Consider the following 18,560-nt stretch of genomic DNA (forward strand, 5'->3'; position numbering starts at 1 on the left):
ATGAAAGTCAAAGCATTTCTAACTTTTAGAGCTGATAAAAGAATTCTGTGCTGCTCTACAAATCAACTGAAACCAGTTCAGTCAGTCCTATATGGCACTTGTCACTACTTATTTCATTAGAAATTTGCACATCCAAGAACATTTCTATGCAGTCACCAACATTCAAACCTGACTCATTTTCTAAATATATCACATATGAAACCCCTGTATATTCAGAAGCATTTCACTGTGTACTTTTGAAGGTCAAATTATTCTCTTTCTGTTACTGCTTTCAGCAACACAAACACTGCATTTGCTACAAAAGTCCATGAGTGCCTTGTGCTGACTGTGGAGTCCATGCCCTGACATGGCTCAGGGGAATACAACACACACTCAGGTTTTCTGTCACGATGCACTAGACAAAACCCTGTTTTTGTGTAGTGTGGTTGTAAGTCAGGGTGAGTGGCACAAGAGTTAAATGCAACTAGTCTCGTCTGTATTCAGCTCTCACAGCTCTACCAAGGCCACAACTAGGACATGTCCCTCTTGTAGTCACTACCTGGCACTGGATTTCCCATGTAGCTAAGAACCTGGAAAATGTTCTGGTGCTGCCAGTGGTTTCTGGACTTGTAAGGCAATGACTTTCAGCCCTGTTCCAGAGCAGAAGTTTGTCCTGCTTGGCACCAGTTGTACAGTGCTATTATGTTCAAACATGTTGGTTGTTAAGCAAAAATTTTAGCAAGGATTTTGCTAAACTCACTGCACAGCATCAGGTTCCAAAGTTCGCCTACTGAAGTTAAAAATATGAAAGATCACTGTAAATTATTTGCCAAATGAGGAAGTTATTTTTCTCCATATTTTTCATATCTTTACTTAGTATCTTTCAGTAGAATGGCTGCAATCCTGACCCATTCTAATGGGTCAAATAATACTCTGGATAACCTATAGACTTTGAACTACTGTTTGGCTGAAGTAGATTTTTAGCTATACACTTATACATAATTGAGTACCTAAAAAGAATTTTTCTTTTTAAAGATTTATTTCTTTTTCTACAAGTAACTACTGAAATGGAAAAAGAATACATGAAACTTCTTTTTTTTTTCAGCCCAGGCACACAATGAATCTAGGCCTGATGAGATGTTCTGAGTGTCCACCTTTAGTAACCTATGGTGAATATTAAATAAAAGTAGTTTCAACATCCTTACAAAAAGTTAGGTTTAACAGCCTTTAACAAAGGGCTTTTATGGAGATGTTACATTTTGAAATGAGGGTTAATATATATAAACTAAAGCGAAGGCTCATCAAAGACCTAAGATCCATGAGTGGAAAAAAAAAGAGTTGTTAGACCCTAAGTTCAGGCTGTTCAGACATAGAAAGAAAAATCATACTTTTCAACAGAAAAGGAAAGAGGCAAGCAAAATTACAGGATGGCTAAATTGAAAAACTCAGCAGAATACTTAAGGTGTCTCTTTGAAATGGAATATTCAACAATCACATAGCCAACAGAAACCAACTGTAAATTTTAGCAGTACTTGCTCAAAGACTAAATAAAACGTGTAAGAAGTTAACCACAACCACCCTTGATGTGTCTTTGAGAGCATCCAAGGGTGTGTTAAACTATAGGGGAGATATGCAAAAACTTGCAGTGAAACAAAACTGTATGTTAGCCTTTTTCTGAAATGATGCTGCTGTGATAGTTAATTTCTCCATGTCATATTGTAGGATCAAAAGCAAAAATGATACACAAGAGGAAGGGACTTTGAAGTAAAGAGGCTGCAATACTAATAAAACAAAAGAAGCTACTCTCATCGAAATTAGCTCCTGTGCCAGGAAACAGCAGGACCTATTATCATCCTAAACCCACCAGTACCTGCTGCTCTGTGAGGAAGGGCTGCCTACAAGGCTAATGCTCTGCAGAGCACACAGTCCCTGTGGTTGATGGGACTGTGATCTAAGGGAGCACCAGGTCTCTGAAGACTACAGAACCTGCCCTCCAGCAACTCTGCAAAACCGTGTCCTGTCCACCCCCTCATCCCCCTTAGAGTCTGGGTCTGTGACACAGGTATGTTTCCAGTGTTTTAGAGACAGCAGGTCCAACAAAGATTCCTCCTTGCTGAGCTCCTCTCACATGTGTTGCCCTCAGGTGTAACTCTGTTGGTCTGCACTGTGAGGGGTGCCCAAGGAAGAGGCAATGGTTGACCTTTTACTGGACAGCAGTTCCATCTTAACTGATGTTATTTTTCCTGGGATAATGTATATTGAAAGAGATTGTCCCAGAGTAAACCATTATCCAGTATTATAAAACTCCAAAAAGCTTCAGTTTGGTGTCAACAGAAGTGACAAGCACTTGGAGAAGTCATTTAATCGTCTATGCAAAGTTACATATAGATATGAGTAAATAGGGGGTGTGGGAGTAAAGATTTAAGCATGAATAATATTTACAGTAACTAGAGATAACATTACTAATGTACCCACAAATAGAAGTATATATTTATATATTTATATATTGTACTTAATTAGATGCTCTCTTAATGGAAAGAAAACCAAGACTACTAGTGTTGTTGTTCATTTCTCACATATCCTATTGTAAATGCCTTTAAAGGGACAAACTGGTGCATGGAAATCCAGAGCTAAATCTGTTTCAATTAAGTAACTGACAGTGGCAAACCTCTGAAGAAGTTCAGAAGAGGATAGATAAAAAAATTAGGACATTAGGGTATGGGACTCAGTGTCATGTAATTAATAAAACAAAATTATACATCTGTTTCTTTTTTTTCTTTTTTTTTTTCCCTTTTGATTTTTACTTGGACAGAGGTTCCACTAAGCCACAAATGAGAAATAACAAAATTTAGATTGTTTTGTTTTCTTCTAAAGATTCAAATATAAACTTCAAGTGCAATTCAAAATCCAAATATTATTTATACTACACACTTCTTTCTACAACAGAACTTATCTGCAGGTAGTTTAATCATATTTGAATAGATTTCTTCTTTGCTTTGACAAAAGTTGTTGCTGATGAAAAGTGAAAAGCTAGAAAGAATATTTTCTACATAATGAAATTTCAAGTGGAAAGTGGAGATACACTAGTGCATACACAAGTTTGGATCTTCAACTAGATGCACTCCGGGATGTACAAATAACTTTTTTTGGTAGTAAAAATCCCATTCTGAACACTGACTTTTAAGAATTATAAAACATTATAGGTGTTCTTTGATGTACAACTGAGAACAAAGACTGAAAAAAAGAGCCTTCAAATTAGCAAATGTTTCTACTGTGGAGGAAAGACAATACTTGACAGGAATGCAAAGTAACCAAAAATTGAATACCACTAGACTACTTGTATGGTCGTAGAAATCTGGAAACTTTTGATCGTAGTAGCTTTATAAATGATCTTGGAAACATCTCTTTTGACTCTTGTGCTGTGTACTTGAAATAGTTTTGTGGGTGTGCCAGTACATCAAAGAGAGCTTTAATCAATTTCTTGTCCTATGGAAGACAACATATATATTAGATAACAGAAGGGTTTGGATAAAGCAGTGTAAGGAAACTGGTCCACGTTGCTGTGGAGTTTTACACTGATGAATCATTGTACTGTGCTGGACATGTTTTTGCAACTAGCATTCCTGGAAGGTGCTGTACTGAGAGAGCTGCAGGTGGGTTAGCCACAAACTGTATGCAAATGTTAGGTATTAGACCTTCAAACTGCCCCTGACTGTCCTTTCAGCCTCTTTCATGGTGTTGTCTAGGGCCTTCCCTCCACGAATGATGGAGAAGGATGGTCCTCAGTGCTGCTGAGCTTTTTAAGGACCTTCTCCTGCACCCTGGTAAAATCTTGATTCAGAGCCTCAGCTGAGCCTGTGCCTGATCCTATCCACTGCAGTGAAGACCTGAACAACCTCAAAGCTTGAGTGAGGGAATACTGCTGTACTGGGCAGGGATGGCCAACAGAGCTGGCTGTTAATCAGTCCTTGTCCTTCCAAGCTGTACATTTACACAGCTGAATTCTGCCCTTTAACAGCTTTTTTCCAGTTTTGGTTAGTTAGCTGTGCCAGGTGGCAGCCCAGAAACCTTCCCCCACAATTCTCTTGAGCATGTTGCTTGTACCTTTGGGAAACCATTTCATGGACAGCTTACAATGCTACATTATGGTTATGTCTGTTTGAGGCAGGACAGCGATTTGGATAAATATGTTTTTTAATGCCCAGGAAACTTAATGACTCATTTAAACATTTAAATGCCAGGCTGAGGCTGAAGAAGGCTCTTCAAACAATAGGTTCTTCTGACTAATTTTTCTAACATACAATCATATTAGCATACATTTAATCTAGTTCCTGATTCCACAAAGGATGTATATGCGAGCTCAGCCCAGCTGAGCTACTGGTTTTGTGCTGCTTCAAATTACCAGCATAAACCTCAGAAGGCAGAGAATTGAATTTGGGGTCCCACCTGAGCTTTAAATATTATGACCCTATCAAGATTTTAAAAACTATTTTTGGAAAATACTCAGTAAAAGTTAGCCTCAGATAAAGCAGAAATTTTCTACCTTTAGAATTTCTTGATGATTTTCTGATGCATATAATCTTCCATCTCGAACAATGTCTTCTATTAGCTGTTGGTAATCCTCTGGAAAATAAAGATGAGTTGAGTGACTCTTTGTGACATCCTTTGGGAGGATAATAGCCAGACAATAGCTAGGCCTCCTTTTGAAGACAGAGCCGAAAAATTTACTATCCAGTTAACTATTCAGTGTCTCTCAGGCTGCTGTAGACTAATCTAATCACCTTAAAATTCGCTACTGCTTTAGAAGAATAATTTTGAATTATCCCTATAAACACTAATGTCCTCAAAAAACTACTCCCTCCAGATAATAATGCTTTATTATCTGCATTTTAGAGATGGAGAAGCAGGACCAGGGATATGAAATAACCATCAAAAGTTATATACATTATACATAGGTTAATTCAAAGTCTTTTCAACTGCTTTAAAAGTAATTCACTGGACTAAAAATGAGTTCATGAAGTTTTTCTCATTCTTCTCTCCCTGTAGGCAATGTAAGAGAGATTCTAAAGGACAAATTTCTTTAATTCATATATAACACAAAGATGGAAAACAACTCCATTCTCACCGTCATAAGTCACATAGGGGACTTGAAATCCTTTGCCACTGTTTCCTTCATTTGACTTGAACTGAATCCAGAGCTTCCTTGATCTTGAGGTAAATGCAATAGGTCTCTCATAAGTCTGACATGTTTCATATGTAGTAATTGAAGTAGGAGAAGCTAGAAAAAAAATAATGTTCTTTATAAAATACTTTGTTGCACCCTTCCTCACCTAGAGGTCAGAAACGTCAAACTGACAAGACACTTCTCAGCTGATGTACTCCTAAGAGCAGAAGTTTTAGGCGACAGAATGGATATAGCCTTTATCTCCAATAAGGGATATGTTTTTTCCAAAAAGGTAATGGGAGTCCCACAGCCAGAAGCTTAAGTACTTAGTGAGGGATAATCTTGACATTTATAAAATTACTATTCATATTATTTTCTTTACAACTCTGGCATTGAACTCCCAGATAGGTAATAACAAGTCAGCTGCAGCCGAAGCAGACATGGTAACCAGCTCCTTAATGGCCAGTTTGGGGGATTCATCTGATAGCAGTAAACCACTTACCAGAATGAATGGCTGGTATAGTAATTCTGACCAAAAGACCATCACATACTGAAGAGTTAGTGATCCACAGAACAGTTAACCTGGGTATGAGGAGGTCACTGGTGACAGCCATCACACCTGACAAATTTGGTGGCCTTCTATGACAGAGTTACAGTGTTGGTGGATGAGGGAAGAGCCACTGATGTCATTTACGTGGGCTCTTGCAAAGCGTTTGACACTGTCCCATATGACATCCTTGTCTCTAAACTGGAGAGACATGGATTTGACAGGTGGACCAGCTGGTGGTTAAGGACTGGCTGGATGGTTACAATCAAAGAGTCAATGGCTCAATGTCCAAGTAGAGACCAGTGAGATGAGTGCATTCCTCAGGGGTCAGCACTGGGACCAGTGCTGTTTAACATCAGTGACATGGACAGGGGGATTGAGTGCACCTTCAGCAAGTTTGCCAACACCCAGCTGTGTGGTGTGGTTGACATGCTGGAGGAAAGGGATGCCATCCAGAGGGACCTAAACAGGTTTGAGAGCTGGCTCTGTGTGAATCTCATGAAGTTCAATGAGGCCAAGTGCAAGGTCCTGCACCTGGGTCAGAGCAATCCCAAGCACATATACAACCTGGGTGGAGAATGGATTGAGAACGGCCCTGAAGAGAAGGACTTGGGGTGTTGGCTGTCAAGGAGCCCCACATGAGCAGGCAATGTGTGCTCACAGACCAGAAGGCCAACTGTGTCCTGCCAACCAGGCTGCGTCACAAGCAGCAGGTCAAGGGAGGTGATTCTCCCCCTCTGCTCTTGTGAGACCCTACCTGGAGTACTGTGTACAGTTCTGGTGCCCCCAACATACAAAGGACACAAACCTGTTAGAGCAAAGTGGTACTGAAGTGGAAGTCAAACTTTTCCCTGGTGTAACTGGTTTTGGTCACTGTTGGAACCACAGTTTGAGATGAGAAAGACAACTGATGTGTTTTGCAGTACTTACAGCACTTATTTACAGTAAGTGCTTTGCTTTTAAAAAGCTGATCTGGACAGATATAATTTCCTTTCATCTATAGTGAGTAGGTTTCTTCTTCTGGTATACAGAGATGTCAAGGATAAAAAGTTGTGAAAATTGTTTTAGTAAATTAAACACACCATTTTAGCAAGTAAAATGCACTGTTTTGAACAAAGCTCCATATAAAATAACGCCTTTCAGGTTTAGTGCTTCTTGGAGACAGATCACCAGATGGATGCCTACATCAGACTGAAGGAGGAGCACATCTCATTGGTGTCATAACTTCAGAAGTTGTTGAATTAACTTCATAATCAAAGATACAACGCACCCCCCCCGCACACACTCCACATAAAATTGGGAAAACTTCAGATTTCTTGAGGGTGCCAGTTGTACCAACCCACTGCCCAGATTTAGCAATAGCTGCAGCAGGTATGTACTTACAAAGGATAAGCAAAAGCAGTTTGTAGAGATTACAGAAGATAACTCTCCTGATACAGCTTAGCGTGGCTTTGTTGACTTCTAGAGTGGCAGTGATTTATCCCTTGTGATAATTGGGCCAGAGAGAAGCCCATTAACTGCTTTGTGATTCAGCCAAGAAACTTGAATAATTAATATCACTCTGTTAATTGTTATTGGTAGTGTTCTAACTTGCTGTGCCACTTCGTCCAACAATCCTTTTAGAAACAGCACCTACACAAAGACAGTCGCTCCTTCAATATGAACTTTCCACTCCAGTTTGCAACAAGTATAACCCATGCCTGACAACTTACCACTTTTTCTCATTACTAAAACATCACCACATTCATCTTCAATTGGGAGAAATATCTCAGGTACTACAATGAGTATTCTTCTCTTTGGGGGTGGATTTATATTCCAAATGCATTCGACATTAGCTGGGTAGTCTCCAGGATAGTTGGGCGATTCAATGTAGCCAGTATAGTCCCCAAGTTCTCCCCCACAGTGCTGGTCTGTGGAGAAACACAAATTAGCATTTGTGTTAGCTGATTAGCTAATTTGAGGTGTTTTTCTAGGTCTGTCAAGAGCAAGTCTCAACTCCTCCTTGTGGCTTTAGAAACGCATACATTCTCCAGCTGCCTCTTTGTTTAGCATGGAAAGCTCTGAAAGGAATACTTGATCTGCAAGGTTGCTCCAACTGGTTTGCAAAACCTTAATCTCTGGTGCACAAACACATTCAGTGCTTCATTCAGGTTGCTTTAACATTTGATTGAGAAACACAGGTAAGTAAGCAAGATCCAGCTGTGGAGGTACACTGGTTACCGTGGAGACTGTGCTGACATGCAGAAAGTATTCTGGCTTAATTTCTTGGGTTTTAACCTGATCTAGCTGAATGAGTGTGAGGGTCCCAATAACTAGCCCTACCCTGATTACAGATCTGCCTTGCTTCATCTTAGATTAAATCAGTTAATAAAGAATCTCCATTGATGGGTCAGTTTTACTTTCTGAGTTTCCAAAACTGCTGTTGAATTTGGCACAAGTTACTTAAGCTTGATTTTTCCCAGCCTACTCATCCACATAAAACTAGATATAAGTTTAAATGCTTTCCTTAATCCAACCCTCAAAGACTATGCAAGGTCAAAAACTGGCTTTGAAACAGGGAATAGATAAAACAGCAATGTAACAAGGATGGTTTTACTTTACAGGAGAATTATCAAACTTCTTCAAATCCCTTACAAATACATAATTTACTCACATTACATTAGAAATGATGAAGGGCTTCAAACACACATGGCCCATAATCAGAATAAAAACTTACTATAGATTTGCACAAGAATAGTTACTTTAGATGATATTGCTTAATTACTACAGAGACATTCTCTTAAATTAGCAGGGTAGAGATGAAAAAACCTGCTTGCCTAAAAGAATCAGTCATTCACAAGAGATCAAATGAAACTGCTCTGAAATCCTTGGGGATACTTAAAATGGTAATTGAAGATAGGAGGCTGAGTACTGTGAAAAAGCCTACAAGAAGATCTCACTGTCATAACTGATTACCTGGCAATTGCAGTGTGCATGGCCATATCTCCTAATATTTTATAATTATTACAAAGTGGCAGTTACTCTGATAGAAGATATTGTGCTCTGCAGAGACATGGGGAAATAAACATCACTATAAGGCAACTCACAGGATCTGGGAAACCAAAGGCTCTGTAGTTTTAACCTGTAGCTGGCACTCTGCAAAATCCTGTTAAAGCTAAAACACTCATATGTATCCAGTGGTACTTTTCTCATTTTTTTTCTCATTGTTTTCCCAATTTTTACTATTTCCTCTGGCAGTAGATATATGCTAACTAGGAAATACAAAATTGAAGACCAGCCTGACAGATGGAACCTTCAAGTTGCAGTTCAGATCCAAAGACATTATATCACAACTAGTCTACATCACAACTAGTACAAATGTAACCTACTTTTGCAGTGTGTAACATTAGTGGAGCCATCAAAATCTGTACTTGTGTTCCCAGGGCAGGTGATGCAGTAGTTTTGACCAAACTCAGGCTGGTATGTTCCCACAGGGCATCGGATGCATCTGTGTGTTGTGGAGTTGTAGTAGTGTCCAGGAGAACAATGAACTGTAAGGTATGAGGTGTATTATTTTCAGAAAGAAGCAATCTTCAGTAGAGAGAACTTTACTCTACCTTGAACATCCCCATTCTGCAACACACTTATTAGGCCACAAAAGGCAGAAAAGACACCAGCCCCATATATTTCCCAGTACAAAGGATCTTCAAACTAGAATCCCAAGACTAGAGCTAAACCCATGTGAACTAGTAATGCATGCCAATATGTCTCTCTCTGGATTTAATACAGTGGTTTCTGATGAATTTGTAGTAAATAGAAGCCAATGCATACCCATCTCAACAAGGAAAATTACTTTCACAATGGCAGGAGAGAGGTTTCCATTACCATTACCCCAAAATGCATTTGGGCAGATTCCTTCTTTGCCATTGGCACTGGAAACTGACACTATGGAACACACAACAAGTGTTGTGTGCTTACACTTTCTGCCTAGCCCATTAATAATCAATTCTTAACTTCATATAACTTCTGTAGTGTTTAGTTTTTCTAATTCAGTAAATAAAAATATACAGGATGTGAAAGCTAAAGTTTGTCTTATTTCTTGCCACACAGTGAGGCTGATTCACTTACCAGTTGCAGCCCTGACCCTGTACCTGCCAGTGGTAAATCCCAAAGAAAACCATGAAGCCTGTTCAGTCTCCACAACCTCAGGAAATCATCCCTAGTTTACAGATTTCTTGACCATTTAATTCAGTCCTATGCCCATGCAGTGACAAGGTTTGTTTTGGAGCCTTTGAAAACCCAAGCATTGAAGATTACAAACCAAAGGGCAAGGAGTAGGAATATGAATTGTGGAAAAATTTTAAATTCACCTTTGGTTTCACAGTCTTGAAAGGAAACGGCACCTTCATATTTGGTGACGAGCCCACCACCACAGGGAAAGCAGAGGGTCCTTCCTGGTTCAGGCTGGTACGTGCCAAGAGGACAGACTGTACAAGGTTTAAAACCATCTGACGAGTAGTGCCCAGGAGAACACTGCCCTAGAAATTGAAAATGATCACCTGTATTAGTGTGTTAACTTTTCTGGACAAAGTATAAAACCCACTGGTAATTAGCAAGGCTTCCTTTAACTTAAACATGTCACATCAAGACAGCTGTAGATCAAATTCTAATCTTAGCTATTGTTCTTCTAACTGCTTCCTAGAAACAACACGAGGAAATAGAACCCGTTTCTTAATATGTTGCTTTTTTTTCCAATTGTGTTTCTGTTTGTGTTATTTTTATTTCATTTTAGCAAGGGATCTATTAAGATAGTGCTAGAATAGTTTGTACGTTTGCCAAGTCTTTTATCTGAGCATTTCAAAGCACTCTGTAGGAAAAAATGAAACTGTACCATGTCCATGAATCAAATAATTGCTTTTTTGCATCTCCATTTTAGAGATGTGGAAACAGTGGATCATGGGATTTACCAGACAGGATGGTACCAGTCCAGCACCCTATGAGAATACCTGACACCAGCAGCTTTTCCAGGTAGTTGTGAAAACTGCTGCTTGTCAGAAGCTCTTCTGCCAGAACATGGTGATTTGTGCAAAGCAAATCACTTTGTGAATGAGTCTACTGACTGATACAAAGAAGTTCCCACACTTGCTCTCCAGGCAGTTTCTGATAGGCATTTGTTTGGGTTAGTTCTTGCTACCTTAAGTACTTTACTCCATGACAACCTGAGAATCAGGATGTCAAGCTTTTCAAGATTATGGCAGGAAGGCATATCTTCACACTACTCCAGCCTGGGAAACCAGTGCTGTGAGATGCTAGGTGTTCCCTGGGGCTTCCTAGTCCCAGTGCTTTGTAATTTAGGTTCCCTGAGAACTGAGCAGCAGGTGGAAACAACTGGCTTGAAAACACGAAAGTTTTGAGAGTTCTGGGTAGGGTTGCAGTCTCTTAAGAACCCTGAAACTCGCTGGAAATGTTGGGGGCATCCAGTATCTTGGCTGCTTGGCATGGTCTAAGAACCTTGGTCCTTAGGATGAACCAGAGCTCCTGAATGAAAACAAAATGCAAGTTCTGTCCCCACAAAAGCCAAAATCCTAAGGACTTGTAGGACCAGGACCTTCACGATTTATTTGTGCTTCCATCCCAGCTGTCTAGAATATGACTGTGCAAAGTGGCTGTTGTGACACAGACCTCAGAGAGATATTATGATGCTTCTCATTTGAAGACAATTCTGTTATTGTTTTTGTAGAAAAACTGATCTACCTGGTCTGATCCAATTGGTTACTGGACTTTGATATGAAGGCAGGTAATGATGAGTGGATTTGGATCTGGATTTTAGTGTGAAAATTAAGTACTTGTGAAGACATCCTTTTAAAGAAGAGGTACAGTTGGGATTTAATACTGCTAAATCATAGAATCATAGAATGTTAATAGGTTGGAATGGACCTTCGAGATCATCTAGTCCCAACCCCTTGCCTTGGGCAGGGACACCTCCCCACTAGACCAGGATGCTCAAGAAATACCAGATGCTTTCAGCACCAATATTTCTCACTCTTTACCTGTACATGAGAATGAACTAACTTGCTCCTATCTTGCCCTCTGTATTGAAATTGCCAACAAAATAGATCTGAGGTGATTTCCCTGAGAAATGTTCCAAATGAATAGGTTTTCTAAACATGTTTTGCCCTCATATCTACATGGATTGTGTGTAAATTAAGTATCACAGCATGTAATTCACTTGCAGTTACAACTGAGTTCTATACTATAGGCACTTAAAGTCTCTTACACACTTGTTGAATGTGTGTTCCTCACCTGTAGGGGTGAGGATTTCAGTCACAGTTAGTTTATTGGTTACTACCCAGGCATTACTGCTCCAGAAGATATGATGCAAAAATACTATTGATTACCAATAGGGAGTATTATATTTCTAACAAAGTCTGTGTTTCTAAAAAATACACTGTTTCATCACATGTGCTGACACATTTTATGGAGACATCTTGATTTTGATAAAATGTTTAACAGAAATTTATGAAGTCCAAAGCATATTATTCTCTCTTGCCAGTTCCAGAGGAAGAGAAAAGGAGAGCTGAGCAGAAGAACACACTATTGTGATCTGACAACAAACATATGGAGATAAATCCACTCTGCAAAAATAATCAGAAGAGTTTCTTTTTGCTGGTGTGCAGAACAATAATTCAAATGAAAGCCTTGAAACAAAAGTATTTTTCTTCTAGTCACCATGTTGCTTTTGTCAGTATACTTTAGTCAGGTTTTATAAACTCAGATTTTATTTTGATAAACTATTCTTGTTGGATTTTGGATAAACACAAATCAACATAGCAAAGATGTGTAGGCATTTCAAGATTTTTCCTGTAATAGTTCCTTCATACAGTAAATCAGGAAAATCTATCATGTTTGGACTGCAGACACTAGAGTTATTTTTTATTCAGTGGATGGGGGAAAAGCAGCAGTTTCTCAAGGAACAGTTGTGTGTTCACTTTAGATATCCTTGGAAAAAGTATCAATGTAAATTACATGGATGAGTTTTAAAGTTAGAACTCGTGTGGCAGATAGGACAGATTCTTTCAAAGTCAGAAAATGCATCTGCTGTAAACTAGATTTTGCTCATCTGTAATGAAATAAGGTAAGGAAAATAATGAGCAGTTGTGTCTCAAAACCTTATATTCAGCAAGTTACAGGAGAAGCAGCAGATATTGTCATCATTATACTTTAGTTTGTATATCCTGAAGTTGAGACAGAGATGCTACATCACTTGCCAAAAGCTGCAGTGAATTCAAGCAGCACTGAAGCTGCTTGAATTAGTCATTAGTTCTGAGTCCAGGTTACAGACCCCTGCAGCATAACTATCTCAAAACTATAACTGCTGCTAATTAGAGCAGGTAAACTGCATCTCATGCAAAACATTAAGTCAGCAGGTTCATTAGACTCACCAATACCAGTCCAAAGCAATCCATCCCTTTGGCTCACAACATACCTGATGAGGCCTTACAAGTCGAGGTACACCCAGATTCCATACCTGACTTAAAGCAAAGTGCTTTGCTTGGCTTGCTCATTTCAGTACCATAACTCACATTGCTGTAGCAGGTCTCATCTTCTTGTCAGCAGCATTAGTGGATAGAACAAGCCAAAACATTCTGTGTATTGCTTGTAAGTGACAGAGATTTCTTCTGTTACCTTTACAAGACAGAAGTGTGGAAGCCTCTCCCCTCTTTTAGCCTCCATGCCTCACAGGATGTGTGGCAACACCTAATCCTTTTATAATCAAATTAAACTTGCCTCCACATTCTGACACATTCCGGGCTCCTGCTACTCCCTGTCCATCGTTACTTGGGCAAGGTTCACAGGTAAGTTGACCTTCTGTGTCTTGGTATGTTCCTGGTGAGCAAGGAATGCACTGATTATGTTCTCCGCTATAAAAGGTGCCCATGCTGCAGGTAACTGAGAAAAGAAAAGGGGAATCTACGTAAGAACTTTCATTTTGATCACATTATTCGTCTTTACATCAAACATTTAGAGAAGATGGATCTCTTTGGCCCCAGTATTATAGTGGCATATGTTTTGCATATGTTAGTCCAGGTTCCTCACCTAATGTAAACAGACCCATCTCTGCTGTGGTCTAGGTCAATTTGCATCAGGGCAAGGTCTTTCTCCTATTGTTTAAGCTATTAAATGGCATCATACTGCACTGAAGTGTTTAGCACACGTATTGTCAATAAAGCTGATGCAGTCTTAAAACAAACTATTGCAGCTTATTAAAACAGTGGTGCATAATGCATGGGAAGTGATGTGCGATTTCAGCTTACAGGAGGTGTATATATGTGTTGGATTTATGGCAGATAACTGCAACAAGTTGGTGTCCTGAGATCTGCTCTAGAGATTTCTCTGAGGGCAATGTATCCCATGTAATCATTTACATCTCTTGACACCCAAATACCCTAACTGGAAAGCATTTTAAATACAGTTATGAACACACATGTTTTTCGTGCTGCAACAGAGCACATAACTGCATTAAACCTTTTTCACTGCTGGATAGAGGAGTTAAAATGAATGGATTTCTAGACACTAATAGCAACAGTCTTTCAAATACAGTTTCTAAATCAGTGTTCCCATATGATAAAAACAACCTCTGAACCAGCTCATTGGAGGCACCTATCAGACCTGCACTCCCTTCGGCTCATAAATCACTTGGTGCCTAAAAAGCTGGAAAAATAGATATGCAGATGTTGAAAAGATGTCTGTAAGTGATTAGAAAGATTCAGTGCTGAGAACTGCCATTAATGCTTGTGCTAGCACATTGCCCCCAGCAAAGCACCAGAGCCTGATAAATGGGAAAAGGCTTAAAGAAATTAGGTATTTTACATAAACTTAAAATAGATTTCTATAATTATTTCTTTTTATTGGACATCTTTAGCATTAAATATAAATATATCCATGGGTCATGGATTATTTGGTGGTGAGGAGAGTGAGAGAGGTGATACTAAAGTAAATACAAAGCATCTAGGCAAACACCATATTTTTGCTTTACAGAAATGTAATTACACTTTCATAAGATGCTGGGAGCAACTGGGAACTACCTGCCAACATTGCCTTGTGGCAGGTTTTGATACCTACTAGCTGACAGCACAGGAATATATCCATATATATGCTTTGTGTTCCTGCAACCACCTAATGAATTCCCTTCCAAGTCTTATGACTTATGTCCATGAACATATGTTGGGTAATATTGATCTAAACTGTCTTATCTCAGAGATTTCCTCCCTGGTTCATTATGGACAAGGTAATTTTGGATTGCTTGTTTTGGGGCTGTGACTGAATATTCAAGTTGTTTGGACTTACCACATTTGCCATCCTGCAGTACTTGCCCTGTACTGCAAGCTTCGTGCCCTTCAGTAGCTTTAGCTGGCTTCTGAGCCACTTCATATTCTGTCCCAGAAAACTGAATGTAAAATTGCTGTTTATTAATAGATTTCCTCAATGTTTTGATTGCAGTTTGCAGCTTCTGCTCCATCCTTTTCCGAACACAGTCAATGTTACAGGTGTCTAGATGGGAAATGATAACAAAACTAGAAGCAATTGAGATTCATGTTTAAAAAGAGGTGCTTAACAAAAAGCTTAGCCTGCATTGCACTGGGACACCTCTGTTTGCTTCACTGTCCTTTCCACATGAATTGAAGCAGCAGCTCACCGTATTCAAGATCAGGTCTTTTAAAGGACCAGACAGTACACTGAGGTCCATCAAACAGTTTCACAGGCTACAAGTGCACACTGGGTGCTGATAGCTTGTCTCTAGCACTAAGGTTCTACTGAGCTGACAGGCAGAGAGCTGCAGAAAGCACCAATCCCACCACATGCACTTCAGGTGTGTGCTCAGTCTGCCACCACTGATGTTTCTGAATTTTCTCTGCCCACACTGTACTCAGTTCATTAGGAATTCTTGCCACTTCCCTGACTAAAATACCTCAGTGACACAAAAAAAGGTATTTCCAGGCACAATTGCTGGATAGTTCCTCACACTTGGATAGTGAGGTATCCCTCGAAGTTAAGAAATCTGCCTTTGAGGACTGACATGCATATAGAATTCAGTCCACATCTTCTTTGGCTGGAATTTCTAGCATAATATTCCATCACATGAACAACTTGAAGCAATTATTTTTGTTCCTTAAGTTTGTTATGAAAACATGAGTTTTTCAAATGTTTGATAAAAATATTTGATTCTCAGACTGAAGTTTCAGCAACTTACATTTTGGAGGATATTGTTATTGTAATTTTTGCAGAACTTCTATCTAATCTTTATATTCCCTGAGCATTGATTAGCAGTTCTGCTGTTTAAAGAAATCAGACTACATTAAAGTACATGATTTAACTCAAGGTTTTGAAGGAATCTGGATGCAGGTTCAATCTTCGTTCCTTTGGCTTAATTTCAAACCTGATTCTTTTTCAATTAAATCCCTGAAACTTTGAGTTTAGAAAGGCTGCTTAATGAGGCTCGTGCTAAAATGTTTGCATGGCAGTTTGATAGAATAGCATCAAAAATATTTTAAAAACACACTGAGGAACTAAACTCTGATTTCTCTCCACAGACAGATCTTTCACAAACCTGAGACTTCTTCTGACTTCATCTCCACTTCAAACTCAGCAGTGATATGAGATACTTCTTTTGATGGTGACTTGCGGCCTCGGCGTTTTTTCTTGGAGGAGTCACACTTGAGATTCACAAAGGTCACCTGGCAGTTGTCTGTACAAGGGAATTGACCTCCTTTGTGTAAGAGAAGCAACACAGAAAAGAAATCAAGTAGCAAAAGTAGCAAGTGACAGGCTAATAAGCCATATCTCAGCTGGGTTATCATGAATGCAGTGACAGGCTCCATAACATTTTGCAAGCATTGTCAGACACCTTCTCTGTGCAGTGTTGGGTTTGCTCATTGTGCTAGTGAATGTAGGAGGCAAAAATACACTGTGGAGATGCTCAGCTACACAGTGATACCTCTAATGCCTTTAACTGCCCATCCCTTTTATGCATAAGGATTAGAAAGCTCTTCACAGAAATCAGTTAAGATCAGCAGCACTATGAATAGACATTTGATGGCTAAACAAAGCAAGAGAGTCATTTTTCATAAATTCATGACAGTGTCAGGCCTGAGCCTTCAGAAACTACCAGCAGCTATTCCATCTCTTTCAGCAATGACAATCACCAGATATCAAAGGTTTTAAAAGCCTTTGATCGTTTGGTTATGAAGATATATTGGAAGGTTATATCTAAGCAGGAATCATAGAATGCTATAGGCAATGGATCTTCCAAGTCAGAGAGATATTTGTAGCACCCAAGACACCAGGAGGATTTCATTCTGAGGGTATGGTTGGACGATATAATCTTACTGTTATACCCAGAAGTTCAGATGATGTAACAAACACAAACACAAAGCATGCAAAGGACAAGGAAATGCATCCAAGAAATGCATTCTCATGGTGACTGTATGGGCCAAAAATATCAACTTTTCTGACTTTAAAAACTAGTCTGATAATGTTATCTTATTAAAAGGAGGCAATACATAAGGACAAGGTAAACATCTTGATGACTGAGACTTGTTTAAAATCAATGTCTGCAAAATTAGAGACACAAATGTCTAGAATGCAGGGTAAAGATAAAATATTAGTCTAAATTTTAAGCAGAAAATCTTTAAACCATTAACATTTTTTTAAAAATAGATTTTTTTTTTTATAAACCTCATTTGGGAAAACTAAATCAACAAAACTGACATTGTTCCACATAACTTTGCAATGGTCACAGCTTTACATCTCAGGATGTTTCTGTCACTATCAATGCCAGAAAAAGGATCAGCTTAATTCCAAACTCATGTACTTTTGAACAAAGATTTTTCAAAGCAACTGGTGACATTTCAGCACTCTTAGATCCAAGGCACTGTTCACCTAGAGTGAGAACTTTGGCCTGAACTTAAATTCAGATCCAAATATGAAAACTGTTACTATTTTTTTCCTCTGCAGTGTGAAAACAAATATGCAAACAAACAAGCAAACAAAAGCTGTTTACATGCTAGCAGAAACCACACACCTGACACAGCTTGCTTCCCAGAATCTCTTGTTTTCTCTTTGCTGCGAGGCCGTAAATGGCACTTGGCATCTTTAATTTTAAAACGAGCTTTCTGCTTGATTGGAGGGGCTAATGAATCTGTGGTGTAAAGAAAGAAGCTATCATTTGGGATGCAGCTGAAATGAAATCTGAAACTTCTTTTAAAAACAGACTTGAAAGTCTTTTTGTGACACAGAAAAGAGACAGCCCAAGAGTTAAACCTGTTTTACAAGGAGGTCCATTTCCACAGGTTCATTTTTTCGCATAAACACTTATCTTTGAGCCTAGAGAGATCAATGAGTTTGCTGGAATCACACATGCTCTGCACATATGCTTCCCCTCCAGCAGGCCTGCACATCTGGGTGGATTTTGGATGAATTTGTCTTTTACTATGAAAAAGATTAATTCCTACCCTTTTTTTTTTGTAACTCTCTGCCTGTGACTTCCCATGTTACTTGGCTGTAGTTCTGTTCTTGCTAATGCCAATCAGGAATAAGATTAATTTAGTAGAGCTATACTGCTGGCAGTTGAAAACCATCCAAAGGAAACACCTTTATTTGACTGCAGTCTATGGCTTGCAAGCTTTATTCTTCAGCTTTAAATCAAAGCCAGTTACTTCTTGTTTTAAAGGCTGTTACACAGCCATGCACTACTCAGAAAATGGATCTGCCAGTTGACTTCCTCACATAGTCCGTGGTGGAAGTGTGGGCCTGGCCATCACCTGCCAGCTGCTGCCAGCTGCCCGTGGCAAATGCTGCAACATAGGTCCCTCTTTCCTTGGTAGGGCCCTG

At 39.2% G+C, this 18,560-nt stretch overlaps 1 protein-coding gene across 1 annotated transcript in view; it reads right to left on the reverse strand.

The window, feature by feature from the left end:
- Positions 1-3,164: 3,164 nt before the first annotated feature.
- Positions 3,165-18,560, reverse strand: part of SCUBE1 (signal peptide, CUB domain, EGF-like 1) — a gene marked incomplete at its 5' end in the record, with an annotated part of 186,567 nt that continues 171,171 nt past the window's right edge. The window contains 10 exons of the mRNA XM_009076090.1: positions 3,165-3,465; positions 4,523-4,602; positions 5,105-5,257; positions 7,403-7,600; positions 9,059-9,220; positions 10,040-10,207; positions 13,458-13,619; positions 15,018-15,221; positions 16,279-16,437; positions 17,752-17,868. Of these exons, the coding sequence (XP_009074338.1) occupies positions 3,313-3,465; positions 4,523-4,602; positions 5,105-5,257; positions 7,403-7,600; positions 9,059-9,220; positions 10,040-10,207; positions 13,458-13,619; positions 15,018-15,221; positions 16,279-16,437; positions 17,752-17,868 (1,556 nt within the window). The remainder of the gene's footprint in view (positions 3,466-4,522; positions 4,603-5,104; positions 5,258-7,402; positions 7,601-9,058; positions 9,221-10,039; positions 10,208-13,457; positions 13,620-15,017; positions 15,222-16,278; positions 16,438-17,751; positions 17,869-18,560) is intronic.

Source organism: Acanthisitta chloris, unplaced genomic scaffold (genome assembly GCF_000695815.1).
Source record: "Acanthisitta chloris isolate BGI_N310 unplaced genomic scaffold, ASM69581v1 scaffold4526, whole genome shotgun sequence".
In the NCBI taxonomy this organism is placed as follows: domain Eukaryota; kingdom Metazoa; phylum Chordata; class Aves; order Passeriformes; family Acanthisittidae; genus Acanthisitta; species Acanthisitta chloris.